The sequence below is a fragment of the Malaclemys terrapin genome, chromosome 7, assembly GCF_027887155.1.
Source record: "Malaclemys terrapin pileata isolate rMalTer1 chromosome 7, rMalTer1.hap1, whole genome shotgun sequence".
Taxonomy (NCBI): domain Eukaryota; kingdom Metazoa; phylum Chordata; order Testudines; family Emydidae; genus Malaclemys; species Malaclemys terrapin.
In genome coordinates this window covers 87984397-88001429 of record NC_071511.1, presented here as the reverse complement: position 1 = coordinate 88001429, position 17033 = coordinate 87984397, and the positions used below count along the sequence as shown (strand labels likewise).

The window sequence follows — 17033 nt, the reverse complement described above, 5'->3', positions numbered from 1 at the left end:
GCTTCGGGATCCCTCTTTGGAGGGTGCTGTAGAACTGCAAAGTATTATCATCACTACACAGCCCCAGGCCAGTTAAACGCATCCACCTCCAGGAGAGGGCCAGGCAGGCAGGGAAGCCAAAGGAAACGTCCGGGAGCTCAGGTCACGCCAGCGCCTAAGATGCACATTGGTAAAGATGTTCACGTCCGGCAGGCTGGGCGTCCCAGAATGCACACGCTATGACATCACATGGAGACGTCATCACGCGTGGGTTTTGCCTGACAATGCCGTCACAGAGAGCCGGAGATCAAGGCGCAGGCAATGGCAGAACGCCACAGCCCTACATCACAGCGAGGGACCGTCCCGTCCCGGCTCGGTCCGCCACCATCCCAGCATGCCTCTGCCTCCGGAAGAGCGGCGGGGGCGGGGCCTTTCTGTACGCCGCTCCAGTTTTCTCTGTAGTAGGGCCGGTGGAGCTGGTTGCTGGGGCAGGGGACTGTGGCGCCGTCGCTGCGGAGCGCGGCACAGCAGGTAAGAGCGGCCGGTCCCCGCACCCAGCGCGCGCTGCAACCTCCTTAGGCAGGGGCCTTATTCCCAGAGCCGAATGCACGTAGGTGCCAGTGAGTCCCTGCTGCGCATTCTGCGTAAGGGCGAGGGCACGGGGGTCTCTGCGGGGAACCGTGACCCTCCGCGGTGTGGCGGGCCGGGTGGCTCGTTACCCTCTGCTGCTCCGCCCCCCCATCCCAGTCTGCGAGCTCGGTTTGCCGCAGCGTTTGCGGTGCAAGTTCGGTGTCAGCAATGGGTTGGGGGAGGCGGCTCTGCTCCCTCTACGCGCTGGGGTCAGCGGCTGGGGGCTGCCCTCAGAGGAGTGCTGGGGGTCCTGACTTATCAGAGGCCAGCCATGACCCTACGAGTGAATGATAGAGGGTTAAATGAGGGGTCTGTGCCTCATAGTGACGGCTCCACTGCCCACAGCCCAGTTTCAGAGGCGGGGTACAGCCGCTGGGGTGGGGGACAACAGCCCAGCCCAGCCGCTGGGACTTGGGAGGATAGAGGGGTTTCTCCTACTTAGGGATAAACTTGGCCATACCCCCTTCACCCCACATCCCAGCTGCGGGTTGGAAGAGAAAGGAGCACGGTCCCTTTTGCCTGTCCCAGTGTCGGGACTTTGGGTGATCTCTCCCTCAACTCCAGTGCCTGCTGCTTAGCCCTTCCAAGTAGCAAAAGTAACCCGAGACTGGTCAGTTTCATGCCCCTCTTAAAGAACCCTGTGAGCCGCAAGGGAAACTAACAAGACAGCTTCACTCTGCTTCTTGGGGAAACCTCTGATCATCATCAGCTGAGTCACTGAGTTGTTTAAGGCAGCACTGCCTACACTCACCTTCAGAAGGGGATGAGGACCATATAGGTGGAAGATAATTTTTTTACAACTATAAGTTCTAGAAGCTCTTTTAAAAAATAAAAGCTTAAATTCTATAGAAATGCATGATTCCCATAGTTGACAGATACCCTTTGCAAGCAGGAAGTGTTAAGTAGGTGAGTGGATTTTCCAAGCACTGCTTAATTAAATTGTATATTTTGAGTTATTTATGTAGAATATATCCCCTAAATTTTTCTAATATTTTCAATCTGGTCTTTTTGTTTTTAGAGGATATGTGACTTTAATTATCCTGTAAGAAATCTTTTCCTCATGTTGTGCCTCTTGAATAGGTAACTCAACAGCATTCAGAAAAGTGACCCATGTTGCAGACCTAGTATGAGTGAAGTCCAAGATTATTCCACTGAGGCAATCTTAAAAATAAACCATCTTGTTTTAGAACAAACATCCCTTTATTTTCCATCTTCAAATATAGTATATAGCTCTTTCAAGCAACACTGTCTATAGCAGTGGTCCTCAAACTTTTTTTTGTTGTACCCCCCTTACTCGTAATGGAATCTGTTCACCCCCAAACTCCCATGGGAGCTGTCAGGAGCCGGGGGTAGAGGCCTGAGCCGGAGTGACACTGGGAGCAGAGTGGGGCTGGGTGGTGCTCCCTTTCCTCCTCCCTCAAATGTTCCTCTGTGCCTCACGGTTTGGGGACCACTGACCAATAGAATAACAATCCTATTTGTCCCATGAGGCCACTAATTTTACAGTTTTAAATATTGAGTATATTTTGTTTGTATTCTGGAAAGAGTATTTGAGTGGGCTTCAGCCTTAATGTTAGTTACAACTCCATATGAGCCTTATACTATAAATCAGTGGCTCTCAACTTGGGTATGTGTACCCCTGGGGGTATGCAGAGGCCTTCCAGGGAGTGCATTAACTCACCTTGATATTTGCCTAGATTTACAACAAGCTACATAAAAAACACTAGCAAGGTCAGTGCAAACTAAAATTTCATACAGATAATGACTTGTTTATACTGCTCTATATACTGTACCCCGGAACACAAGTACAATATTTATATTCCAATCGATTTATTTTATAACTATATGGTAAAAATGAGAAAGTAAGCAATTTTTCATTAATAGTGTGCTGTGACACTTCTGTATTTTTATGTCTGATTTTGTAAGCAAGTAGTTTTTAAGTTAGGTGTAACTTGGGGGTATACAAGACAAATCAGACTCCTGAAAGGGGTATAGTAGTCTGGAAAGGTTGAGAGCCCTTGTGTAAATAGATCAATGGCATTATCCAGTTCAATAAGCTGAGTTTCAAAGGAGCAGAGAAGTAACTATTGATAAAGAAGGAAAAAAGTCTGTGAAAAAGGATGTTGACGTTTTGGAGACATTGTGGGATTTCATGAAGGGTTCATGCCATAGCTCTGGAGTAGAAGGAAAAAAACCCAACCCTACTTCCTGAAAGTCTTCACCATTGGACAGTGTTATGACTCGTGACTAGCCAAACCTAGCATTACAATAAGAATATAATCTGCAAAAATTACTGTACGGGAAGCAGGTTAATCAGTTCATATTAAGTCAAGATTGCAAGTGATCAGAAGTTATCATCATTTGATTACTCAGTTGTCTATGTAAGATGAACTGGTGATGGAAGTTCAGCATCATAACTAACATCCTTTATCAGAAAGGACGAATGACAGAGCCTGGAGATGGTCATTCTGTAACAAGGGCACATAGGTTGGAAAAAGAAATTAGCTTGTTTTTGTCAATGCTGCACTAATTTTAATGGATAGGCCTTTAGTCCCCAGTACTGCCAAGGTAGTAGTAATTCCCTTTTAAGAAAGTTGCTAAACCTTGTATTCAGTAACTTTTTTGTTTCATTCATTTTTCTTTCAAATTATTTAGGGATATATACATTTTGCCTTTTATATTAGGGTAGTTTGTCAACATTAATATAATGAGGACTCTGGGCACTGTTTTAATCAGAATTGTATTGTATTGTTCCAGGTGCTATATACACACAGTCCTGTTCCAAAGAGATTACAACCCCCAATGCCACCACTAAATACAGCTGTATTACATAATCATTTTGGGGGTGTCCCTCCGCACAGAATGGGAACTTCTGTAACACTTCTGTCCTATCTTAATCAAGATGAGATGATACTGTGCTGGCTTCATTTTGAGTACTTTTTGCTTTACCTAGGAATAAAAGTAGATTTCTACTTTCCTGCTGCTTGGAAACCTGGCTTGTTAAAGTGGATAATGCCATTGATTTATTTACGGTATGAGGTTGATATGGAGTTGTAACTAACATTAAGACTGACGCCAACTGAAATACTCTCTCCAGAATACAAACTAAATATACACATTTAAAACTAAAAAGTGACTTTGTAAAAATGACGTGGGTTTACATCTCTATTGTGTCTCAGTCAGAGTAGAGTGCTTTAAATCAATGATTAAATCATGATTTAAATATGTTGATTTAAAAAAAAAAACGTAACACACGTAAGTTGAATTTTTTTTGCAATTGCACCTTTAGTTTAAAATTTATAATGCTTCCCGTTTTTATGACCGACCACTTATTTAAGATATAAGGTATCTTATTTTAATTTTACAGAACTGCTATAGGTGCAAAACAAAATATTGAAAATTAAGTTTCTGATTCTGCAAACACTTTATTTGTGTGACTAGTCCCATTGATTTCAGTGGGATTACTCATGCTTGTGAATAAGTGTTTGCAGCAACAGGGGCAATAATTGTATTTTTATTTCAGACTTTTCGTAGTGGCATAAAATGTTTAATACTTGAAAATGAAATTGCCTTTGTGTTAATAATAACAAGTTAGTTAGACTCGCAACAAAATTGTTGTGAACTTTTTTTGTACACACAGGCCAAAATCTTCAAAAACAGGGACCTAAAATTAAACGCTTAAGATTGGGACTTTCTCAGCACTCTAGTGTCTTAAGAGCAGAAGTCCCATTGATTTCAAACTGCAAACCCTGATGGAGTATAGCCTGGTTGGAGTCTTTGAGCTTTCTTGACTTGTGGATATTCCATATATTAGAAGGCAGTGTTGGTTGCGATAAAGACCAGGCTACTTGCTTATCAATTTTGTGTTTGAGTTTGTATTTTCTCAGTAAAGATGTTAATCAGACTCTGAATGTGCCATTTTCAGCATAGGTGGGCATTTTAAGTGTGACGATTCATAGAAAAGAATCTATGTAAAATCTGAAATTCTGCTAACAACTAGGAAACTTAAGACACAAGCAAACATTTATTTTGGCAACTTAAAGGATTGTTTAAAATATTATTACATTTAAAAATTGATTTAAAATGTTTGATGATAATCTTTATCTATCCTCAAAGCTTCCACATTAGATGTACGCCATGTACAAGTAAAAAAGCTTTGAGAAACTGCCAACCCTATAAACTCAGCCTAAGATCTGAAAGTGGTTATTTCCTTCTTGCATGTTATCAGCTGTTAAAAAAAGTTTGGGCTATATTATGGTGTCACAGTTGTGTAACCCCATAGTTTGTTTTTATTGAGGTTGTTCATCATAAGTGTGCTCTGCAATTAATACTTGGTAAATACTTTGGTTGATGCACAAGAAGGAATAGAATGCAGCTCAGTCTCATAGCTGTGTTGGCTCTTGCTGGGATAGTGGCAGTAAAATAAAACTGGTCTGTAAAGTAGGCATATATGGTGTTGAATATTCACAGGAAGCAGATCTGATGAGTAAGAAGTTTCTTTTATATAGTCATGGTTCAAAGTAGAACCAAACTTGAAAGCCTTGGAAAAGAAAAATCTAATGGATGTCATTGACTATCTGATTTTCCTACACAATATGTCCTCTTTAGGAGTTTTTGCAGTATAAATGATATTTTAATATTGAAAAGTGGTTGAGTTTTTTTGTGCTGCTTTATTAGATCTTACTACACATTCACAAACCAGTTGTTCTACAGCAACCTATAGCTATGCTGTCAAGATGAGATGGTCACTGACACAAGCTTTCTTTTCCCCCTCAAAATGTTGAAACTGCCATTATACAGTGTAGTGTATAGGTTTTTTTAAAGATTATTGTGACTGTGGTTTGGTCTTGAGGTGTCACACACCCAGGGTGCATTTAGACTTGCCTTTTGAAAAGGAGGAAGTAAAATAAAGATGACATTGTTAACAATCAAATCCTTGCAGAGAGACTTGGAAGTATGCAGTCATTTAATTTGCAGTCATAAATAGTCATTAGAATTAAGGCTATGATTTTGTCATGGACGCTTTTACTAAAAGTCAGGGACTGGTCACAGGCAATTAACAAAAATTCACGGAAGCCATGACCTGTCCCTGACTTTTACTAAAAATGGCCATGACAAAAAGGGGCAGGGAGGAAGGTCGAGAACCCTGCCCTGCTGTGGCTGGGAGCTGCGGCCCGTGGCTGGGAGCTGGGAAGGACCCTTGCCTGTGGCGGTTGGGGAGCTGCCTGGGTATTTCCCCCCACCTGCAGGTGGCAGCATTGCCCCCACCACCCGCAGCGGCTGGGGAGCTGTTGGGGCATTATCCCCACCCCTGCTGCCCATGGTGGCTGGGGTGCTGTGGGAGACTCCCTCCACTTCCAGGCGGCAGGGGGACCCCGAACCTCCTGGCCACCGTGGGAGGTCGGGATAGCCTGCAGCTCCCTGCCGCTGCAGGCTGAAGTCACGGAGGTCTGCAGAAGTCACGGATTCCATGACTTCCGCAACCTCTGTGACCAAATCGTAGCCTTAATTAGAATCAATAAAAGCAAAATCTGACTCTAGCAAGTGAAAAATAATTTTGTTTTTCCTCTCACAGCTTATGACCGGACATGCTAATTCTGTGTTTTAATAAAGCAGTTTATTATTTCATAAAACTCATTCATTGGGTGGTAGGTTTGACTAATTTGATCATGGGTTTTCTGTTCTGTACATTGTTTGACATTGTACCATATGACATTTTGATTAAAAAATTAGAATGATATAAAATTAAGATGGCACACATTAAATGGATCAAAATCTAGCTAACTGGTAGGTCTCAAAATATAATTGTAAACAGGGAGTCGTCATCAACTGAGTATGTTTCCAGTGGCATCCCACAGGGATTGGTTCTTGGCCCTATGTTTTTTAATGTTGTGTGTTTGTTTGTTTGTTTTTTTAAATCAACGATCTGGAAGAAAACACAAAATCATCACTGATGACGTTTGCAGGTGACCCAAAAATGGGGGAAGTGGCGAATAATAGAGGACAGATCACTGATTCAGAGTGAACTGGTTCTTTTGATAAACTGGGGACAAGCAAATAATACGCGTTTTTAATATGGCTAAATGTAAATGTATACATCTAAGAACAAAGAATGTAGGTCATACTTACAGGATTGGGGACTCTATTTTGGGATGCAGTGATTCTGAAAAAGATTTGGGGTGGATATTCAACTCAATGTGAACTCCCACTGTGATGCTGTGATCAAAGAGCTAATGCAATCCTAGGATGCATAACCAAGGGAATCTTGAGGTAGGAGTAGAGAGGTTATTTTATAGTTTGTCATTGGTGCAACAGCTGCTTGAATACTATCTTGTTCTGGTGCCCACAATTCAAGAAGGGGATGTTGATAAATTGGAAAAAGTTCAAAGAGCCATGAGAATGATTTAAGGACTGGAAAACCTGCCTTATAGCAATAGATGCAAGGAGTTCAATCTCTTTAGCTTAAAGAGAAGGTTAAGGAGTAACTTGATCACAGTCTGTAAGTATCTACATGGGGAACAAATATTCAATAATGAGCTTTTCAATCTAGCAGAGAAAGTTGTAACATGATCCAATGGCTGTTAGTTGAAGCTAGACAAATTCTGACAGGAAATAAGGCCTAGATTTTTGACAATCAGGGTAACTAATGATTGGAATAATTTATCAAGAGTTGTGGTGCGTTCTCCATCACTGATAATTATTAAACAAGATTGGATGTTTTTCTAGAGGATCTGCTCTAGGAATTATTTGGGAGAAGTTCTGATGCCTATGTTATACAGGAGGTCAGACTAAATAATCACAGTTGTCCCTTCTGGCCTTAGACTTTCTGAATCACACACTTGGTATGAAAATGCTGTATAAATCTTGGAATGGAGAAATAAGTGCTTTCAGTCTTGGATCAGGGTCAGTGTAGCTTTTTAATAAAGGGATCCTGTGACGTTAACTCAAAACCACAGAAATACCATAGGCCTGTTTACACTAGAAAGGATTTGCCAGGGTAGCTATGCCAGCATAGATATACTGCCACTCCCTCCTAGGCTATGTCTACACTAGCACTTTGGTCAGTATAACTTATGTCGCTCAGGGGCATGAGAAAAATATACACCACTGAGTGTGACATAGGTTATGGCGACAGAAAAGCCGGTGTGGACAGCACTCTGTCAAAGGGAGAGTGTTTCCTGCTGCTCATTCGGGATGGTTTAATTATGTTGATAGGAGAGCTCTCTCCTATTGGCATAGGGCAGCTACACGAGAGATCTTTCACTGGCGCTGCTGCACTGATTCAGCTGTGCCGCTGTAAACTCTCTAGTGTAGACATGGCCTAACTAGTGGAGATGCAGGTTGTACCAGTAACAGCACTCTTTGGCTGGTATAACTTATACCAGTTCCTTAAGCAAAATAAGCTATACTGCCCTTTTTGCTTGTATAACTGTTTCAATGCTGGCAAAAAAACCCTCCTTCCCCCACATCGCATACTCCTAATAAATATAGCTATACCACCAAATCTTTGAAGTGCAGACCAGGTCTTAATGTTAGTGGGCAGTGGCAGAGATGCTTCAGACAACAAGAGTTTGTGTCAATGACTCTGCTATTCCTGTTTTTTTCGGTCCAGTTTTACCACATGAGTGTGGATACTACAGTGCAGGCTCCTTTGGGGAGGCAGACTGCCTAGTAGCGTGGTTACAAAATTAAAACACTATTTAGGCATTGACAAAACAGAATGCATAAAACTGTTCTGCCCAGAAAAAGACAGTCTTATCAGGTTTACTGATGAGTGGTGCAAAAACTAACAAGGTAGACTTTGTTGAGCTTTTTCCTCCGGAAACCTGGGTGTAAATTCTGCCTTAGGTTAGAGAGAATGTACATCTGGGTTCATACTCTTTTCTGGGTTGTCAGGCTCACAACACCTTCCCCGCTCCTGTTCCAACAATGATTTTGCTTAATTGGCAGTTTGTGAGAGATCCAGGACAAGAATATTAGGTGGATATTTCATGTGAGCATTAACCTGCCTTGACAGGATTAAGTGGAAAGAAGTTCCAGAACTGTCTTACCCAATCTAGTGTTGTTCGTCTCTCAGTTTTTAATTTTTTTCCCTATAGTCACTCAAAAGTTAAAAATAATTCTGTACTTTCTTGCAACTTGACTGCACTGTCTAGTGCATCAGCATAATCCAGAAAGTAGAACAGCCATATATAAAATAAACAGACTCTGGTAGACTGCCACTGTATGATATTTTCTGTGTCTTCTGTTGAAAACTTTTGCCTTAGAGTATATGCTAATGTAGCAGGGTGAAATCTGGACTAAAATGCAAAAACTCAGTTTCAAAGACACCTTTCATGCAGCAGTTTTTGGCTTTACAGAGGATTACAAAAAATTATATAACATCTGGCCAGTTAAGGCTGTCTTCTCACTAAAGATCTTTTCCATAATAACACATTAAAACAGCTTGGGCTGTGACAAACAGAATCCAACTTTCCTGGATTAAACCTTCATTGTGTACAACTGCCATGCTTTAAAGGGAAAAAAACTGAAATAAAACTCAGTGACTGAAAATTAATTCTTCTCTTTTCAAACTCAGTCTAAACCAGATTCTAAATTAATACCAAAAATTCAAGCCCTAATTCAAGAAATTAAGACATAATTTGATGTAAACATGCAATACAAGATTTTAGTGTTTATTATATTGTGTATTGTGTTAACAGTTCATACTTATAATGGATATATCTTTTGGAAAATTAATAAATATGTTAAAATAATCCACTACAAAAGGAAATTGGTTTTGCAAACGGAACAGCTGTGTGGGTGATATTTTTCACTTATGGTCTGGGTGAGCCTTTCTTCTAATCTTCAACATAGATGTGAGCTTCAGCTATCTTCGTTTATTTTTATAATTCTGTGTGTAGATGTTACTTGAACAGACTTGAGTTTTCTTCTCTAAATTATATGTGGCAGCCTTCGGAATGGTTACTTTCCAGTACTAAGAAACTAAGATGTTAAAAAATACACCTACGCAGCAAAAGAGAAACCATGTACAAGTTCCAAGTATCAGGGGGTAGCCGTGTTAGTCTGTATCCATAAAAACAATGAGGAGTCCGGTGGCACCTTAAAGACTAACAGATTTATTTGGGCATAAGCTTTTGTGGGTAAAACCCCCCACTTCTGAAGAAACCTTATGCTCCAGCAGCTCCCATTGGCCTGGAGCAGTGAACCGCGGCCAGTGGGAGCCGCGATCGGCTGGACCTGCGGACACGGCAGGTAAATAAACCGGCCTGGCCCGCCAGGGGCTTTCCCTACACAAGCGGTGTCCCAAGTTTGGGAAACACTGAGGTAGAGCATCTGTTAGTTTTCTTCCCCAACGCGATTTTTGACCCAAACAGATTGTTTTATCCATTCCATCACTTCTAATTTCTTGACAGTCTGCTTCATCGTTAATATACAGTGCTGCTCCATCACCTTTGCCTTTTATTTCTGTCTTTCCTGAACAGCATTTATCTTTCAACACTTGTATTCCAGACTACTATCCCCCTGTTTTTGTTATCCCTAAAATATCTGGTTTTCTCTTGTATTTTGTTACCAGGGCCCCCTGAATTTGTGTACAAATGTCTTAGCTGTTTCTGTTTTGATCTCAGCCAGATTCCTTGTCCAATTAGGTGCAGTCATTTTATTGCTTGTATCGCCTACCTGACTGTTACTGTCAGTAGTATTGGCACTATCTTTCCTCTTGACCATTCTCCTACCCTCTGTTGTTCCTTTCTCCATTGCTGGATCCTCCCACTTGATTTTCTTCTTGCTCCACAGTAGAATTAGGCGTGGTGATTATATGAGCATCTCCCAACTGTCTCCACCAAATTCCTAGTTTAAAGATGTTAATTAGTTGTGCCAACCTCCATCCCAGAAGACTGCTTCCCTCCCTATTCAGGTGGCATCCATCACATAAGAACAGTCCTCTGTGAATGCCTGCCAGTCGTGGAATACCACAAAACTGCTCCCTATAGCACCATTGCCTGAGCCAGCTGTTGATCAACATATTCTTGCCTCGTCTTCACTTTTCTCCTCGGGGAGAGGTAGAATCCCAGTGAAGATCACCTGTACCTCCATTTCTTTAAGCATCTTCCTCAGCCTGGCATAGTCTTCCTTGGTGATACATCCCATAAGAATCTAGCAATATCATTGTCCTTCATGTGGGAAGCAGTCTGTGGATTCTTTCCAGCTTCCATTAGGATCCCCTTCAGCTTCAGGTCTGCATACTGTATCTTTGCTCTTGGCAAACAGTACATTCTTCTGTTCTCCAGATAAGCTCTGGTGACAGGCCTGTCTGTTCTTAGTAGGGAGGTCCCAGTCATGTAGATCTGCTTCTTCCAGTGTTGGTGCAATTCTTTGGCCTTCCCTCTTCTTTCTGGCTGCAAGTCATATTGTCTTCTGTTCTCACTTGCAATCTTCAGCGAGTCATCCTCTGGCTATCTCCATTGTCTCTTCCCCTCTTCTTGTAGGACTAGTGCTCTTTTATTCTTCCTTCTCTCCCATCTTCTGTTACTGCCTGCCTCTCCCCCGTCTTTTTCCAAATCAGCAAACCTGTTCCTCAGCTCTTTCTTCTTCACTAGTTGGTCTGTTCCTCTGCCTTTGTTCTCATAGTCGCATGCTTCCACTGTTCACTTTCTTAATCCAGCAGTTTACCCTCACAGTTCTCTGGTCCAGCATGCATCTGCAAGTCTTGAGGCTTCCCTTCAGGCTCCTCCTTTCCTTTCCTCTATCCACTCAAATCCCCTTCAAAACTCAGCTATAGTTTCTAACTGCAACTCCAAACCTCAAATCTTCTCTTGCATCAGATCTATCAGATGGCACTTAATACAAATGAATCACTTTTTAGGTACCTCTCCAGAATAATGTACATGCCACAGCTTTTATACCCAGTCATCTTCATTGTCTCTTTCATTCCTCGGGTCTCTACCGTTGCTATCTCCTGCTGCTGTCATAGTCTTCCCTCCTAAGTTCCTGTCAAGAAGGAAACTCTCACTCCTCTTCTCTTCCCCCCGCCCCCATCCTCCCCTTCAGCTCTATTTTCTAATTTCCGTGCTGCTGCACAGTAACTACATTGTGGAATTCTTCATTCCCCTGCCCACCACTGCAGCTAGCTGCCCCTGCTTTTGCTACTCCAACTAAAAAAACCTCCAACATATGTAAGCACGTTTGTCTTCTGCTCATTCCTTTTTGTGTTGCGGGATGGTATTACCCTAATGGAGCTGCTGAGGATTCCCCTTGTGTTAGAAGAACATCTGTTCTCTAGGCCACTTGTTACTGCTTCTCCTCACCCCACTGTGTAATGAGTATGTTGGGGTTTTGCTGGAACACACTTCTGCTCTGGTCATCTGGGATTGGTGAAATGTCCCAGGGTTCTAACTTGTGCTGAGAGAGAACCAATCCAGACATGGGCTTCCTCAAGATGGGGGTGGGGGACTAGAGATTGTAAAGTTAATTATTCTTACCCCTTCTCAAATACACCAAGTAGAGTTTGGGCATACCTGATGATTTGTACTTTTATCTTGATTCTGTTTAATCAGCAGTGATAAGGAATAGGGACTTAATTTTTTTTCACATGGAAGTTTTGATTCTTGAGCCCTACAATAGAACAATTAAAAAATTCTGTCATTATTCAGAAAGTGACTTGGCTGCATGACCATATTACACAGGAGAGACTGACAATATGCATATGATTAGACTAACCTACCTTTTGTGCTTATATTGCCCTCATCGCCAGAGTATCTGAGATCACAATCTTTAGTCTGAATTTTCACAACTCCCTGGTGAGCAACTAAGTGACTTGCTCAAGGTCACACAAGGGAGTCTGGTAGAGCAGGAAATCGAACCCACATCTCCTGAGTCCCATGCTAGTGCCATTGGACCATCTTTCCTTAAATAATACTGCATAAAAAGGGTCTTGAACCATGAAATCTTAGATTAAAAGTCAGATGCTGTACCAATTCAGTTATCTGAGCTCATAACCAGGACTGGTAAAACCTAACCAAGGAGAGGTTCTTTTCTTCAGTCATCCCATGTGCTCTGATCCTAATTCAGCAGGTTTTAGCAGGTGGATCACTATGTGGCAATGGATCTTGATCAGTATTGCAAAGCCTATAATATGCTGTAACTGAGAAACCAACATCTACCAATATCTTATATTGCAAATATGGGGTCAGGAACGTGTTTGCCAGGAATTCCAAACCACAGCACTACTTGTATGTGTCAGACCCTGTTTATTGCCTCTCTCGTTCTCCTTTAGTCTTAATTTTCCTATTATATACTTTTTTATGTATTTGTCCAGTTTCTTTCTGTCCAAATAACTTTGCTATATTTTCATTTGATATCAGTCTCATGGTTCAAAACATCCCCTTAAATTGTTGAGTATTCTGGTGTCCTATCTTAGTACATATTAAAAAGTATTTTGCAGCAGCCTCCTGATGCAACCTCTCCCCCCCACCCCTTATTTATGGTTTAAAACTGCTTTCTTTCTGAATCATCAGTTTGTCTGCAAAAGTCTGTGTGCTATTCATTACTCTCCTCCCTTTCTCTCAACAAGAAATTTTAATTTCATGCTCTGAAGGAAAATGAATGATATGATTCACTTACCTCATTAATCATTTCTTGACTGACTGAGTCTCTGGAGTTCTCTAAACATCATATTAAACTCTTAGGAGAATTTCTTCCTGGAGGGTTCCCATTTTGCCTTTCTGATATCCAGGTTCATAGAATCCACTGGTTTAGAAAGACATGTCAGCAAACTTTTCCACAGTAGGGCACCTAACTAGTATTCCTCAAATTATGGTAGTTTAAAGGGACACTGTCAGGTTTAAAACTAATTTTTTTAAAGACTAAATTTTCTTTACCTCTTATAACAAATATCCTAGCAGATTAGGAAATTAGAAACGTCCAAGAAAAAAATCTGACTAATTATACCATTAATGCTGACTTGTTCCCTCTGAATTTCACTCGCTAAGTGAGTTTCACTTACTTGCATGTCATGCACTAGCACAATCCTGCAGTGGCTGGCTTGCATGTAAGGACAACTTTTTTTTTTTTTTTTTTTTAAATCCAACAAAATATTTTTGAATAGGAAAGAAAACATCATGGAAATATTTCAGTTGATCTTAGATTTTTGAAGATAATCCCCTAGACCTTAAATTTAAGTTTGTATCTGCTTCACAATATCCCTTTAATATGAACTTAGTTCCAAATCAGTCTTTTTTCTGGTTTTTTTTGGGTGGGGGACGGGGGGAGTGTGGTTACATTTCAGATTTATTAGTACTGCTTGTTTCAATTGACTTCTTTCTGCTGAAAGGAAAGAGAATAAAACCTACTTTCAAAGAAAATTTAAGGATGTTAGTATTTCAGACGGTGTTCATATATGGGCCTATAATTTCTTACATGAGAGAGACGCATCATTATCGCTATTTTAAGAATTTAATCTTAAATTTATATGTAGAAGTTGCGTTAAATGTATTTGGATGAATTTGCTGAGACATACTGTTGCGTTCATTACAATGTAATTGTAAAAAGAACAGGAGTACTTGTGGCACCTTAGAGACTAACAAATTTATTAGAGCATAAGCTTTCGTGGACTACAGCCCACTTCTTCAGATGCATATATCGGTATATGCATCTGAAGAAGTGGGCTGTAGTCCACGAAAGCTTATGCTATAATAAATTTGTTAGTCTCTAAGGTGCCACAAGTACTCCTGTTCTTTTTGCGGATACAGACTAACATGGCTGCTACTCTGGAAAATGTAATTGTAATAAAGTCAAATACTTTTCCCCCTGGATGCAGCTCAGGTATCAGAACATAGATTTTTTTTTTTTTCCTTAAAATTTTCCACTGTTGCTACCAGTGATGCTGCTTGTAGTTTATATTCGTGTTTCACCATCACCAGTGTTTTAACCCAGCTGCCCAGAATAAGTATTATTTCAATGGTGCACAAGTGTTCTGTGTTTATGGATAGGTGGTGTGTTACAGGTAGCATGCTAGAAGGTTGCAATGGTGCGGGTAACGCTAACATATTTTAGTGTAGACAAGATTTCACTTAGTAAGTTACTGTTCAGCATCACTCATTTAGAAACTGATACAGGGTCTGTCCCATATATCCCTTTATTCTCTTCTTGTCCTCAGATGTTAGGTATTTTTCATGCATCATTAGGACTGTGCTTTAATAGTGACATGCCTCATGAAAGAGATTGTATTTTGTCTCTTTTCACTGGAGAATCTTAGCAAGGTAGTTTGCAGATGTCTTCACTCATTGTCTCTTCTTAGATGCTGAAGACTGTTTAACCTCTTTGTGATGGTTGGTTTGAAATTCTCATCCTAAAGTCTATGGGATTGTAGCAAAACAAGATCTATTAAAAATATGTAGAGAAAATTGGATTAACTCGAACTGTAAACATAATATATATATATATAGTGATATGCTATGCAGAAAATCATCTAGATAGGTGTGCCTTCATGGTGGTTTTTAAAAAAAGCAGGGTAGGTTTGATTTAAATCACTAATCAGGAAGACTCGATTTAATCATGGATTTCTACGTAAAAGTGCATTCTTGTTGGTTGTTATAACCTTAATACATATTCTTCGGAACTCAGAGATCGATGTAGGTTTCATTTTTAGAAGGTACACACTATACATTTTTAAACAGTGATTTATTTTGAAAACTTTTCAGATTAGTTTCACAGCTATATCAGAAAATGAATGATTGTTTGGTTATTTCATTTATCAAAGGTAATTGAAGCAGATATTTTATGAAGTCATTGGGAGGTGAACTATCTCCAATTCAACAGGTTAATCATTAATATTTGGAGGATTTTCTTGCCATGCTGTATTAGGAGGAGAACATCACCAGACAGACATTTAAATTGTTTTATTTAACTAAAACGATGTTATGTATTCTGGATTTTTTTTTCAACAGCAAACATTTAATATTTTAGCAAAACAAGCATATGACCTTTTGAATTTAGTTAAACATTCCAGTTTTTTAAAATAGGTTTGTTTTTGTTAAAATAGTTTTTAACTAAAATAGTTAAATGAAATATTTAAAAAACAAAAACAAAAATGAAATAGCCTATGTCAGCCAGGTCAACATGAGAAACTTAAAATATTGGCTTCTGCAGCTAACTCAGTCGTCTTCACCTTCATTTTCCTGTTCATAATCTGGAAAAGAAAAACAAGCTTTCCTGCTTTTTCAGGACCCAAACAATTTCTCAATTTGGAATGAATTAGTCCAAAAGAAGAAAATATTCTAACAGCAGTAGCTTCTTCTGCCGGTGTAGCAGTGATAATCTCACTTTTAACAACAGTCTCTGAATCCAAGTGCTTAAGTGACTTCCACCAGTTCACTGGTGTGACTTTATTTAAAACATCAGCAGCAAACATATTTCTTGAATGGTTCTTATTCCCAAACTGGGTCTCTTTTACGGCCTGCTGCCATTATAGGTTTTCCCTTCTAGTGAGAGAATGGTATGGTAGATCTCAAATCAATGAAGGCTACACTCAGAAAGACCTCAAGACTTCTGGAATATGCTGCTCAGTTTCATTTTTGTTTCTACTGCCTGTCCCCCCCCCACCCCCGCATTTATCTCCAGACTACTTCTCCTTGTCCAGATCTGCTCTGCCCCCAACTAGGGTTACCATATTTCCACAATCAAAAAAGAGGACACTGGGGGGTGGGGGGGAGCCCCACCCGAGCCCCGCCCCTGCCTCCATCCACTCCCTCCCACTTCCCACCCCCAGACTGCCCCCCTCAGAATCCCCAACCCCCCCCGCTTCTTGTCCCCTGACTGTCCCCGTCCTGAGAACCCCCCTCCCTAACTGCCCCCCAGGACCCTACCTGTCCCCTGTCTGCCCCGACCCTTATGGGTGGCAGGTTTGTAGAAATTTTGGTGGTGCCCAGAGCCTGCCCCCCCCCACATGCCTAAGGCTCTGGGAGGGGGGTTGGGTGGGGGGAGGAGGTCTGGGGTGCAGGTCCTGGGCTGGGGATTTAGAGTGCAGGAGGGGTGCAGGGGGCAGGCATTGGGATAGAGTTTGGATGCTGGGTGCAGGCTCCGGGCTAGGGCAGGGGGTGAGGGGTGCAGGCTCTGGGATGGAGTTTGGGGTGGGAGGCGGTGTAAAGGGAGGAGGTGCAGGCTTTAGGAGGGAGTTTGAGGGCAGGAGGGGGTGTGTGGGAAGGGGGAGGGGGTTGGGGAGGGAGTTTGGGGATAGGAGGGGATGCAGGGGTGAGGGCTGTGGGTCTGAGGATGAGGGGTTCATGATGCAGGAGGGGGTTCAGGGCTGGGGCAGAGGATTAGGGTGCGGGGGGATGTGGGCTGGGGATGAGGGGTTTGGGGCGTTGGAGAGGCTCAGGGCTAGGGTGGAAGGGCAGGGTAAGGGCAGCCTGCCTTGCCATTAG

General features: G+C 41.5%; 1 protein-coding gene across 1 annotated transcript in view; it reads left to right on the top strand.

The window, feature by feature from the left end:
• The first annotated feature begins 345 nt into the window (after positions 1–345).
• The window catches only part of MICU1 (mitochondrial calcium uptake 1), a 221834-nt gene continuing 205146 nt past the window's right edge, over positions 346–17033 (top strand). The window contains exon 1 of the mRNA XM_054033805.1: positions 346–510. Within this exon, the coding sequence (XP_053889780.1) occupies positions 374–510 (137 nt within the window). The 5' untranslated portion in view covers positions 346–373. The remainder of the gene's footprint in view (positions 511–17033) is intronic.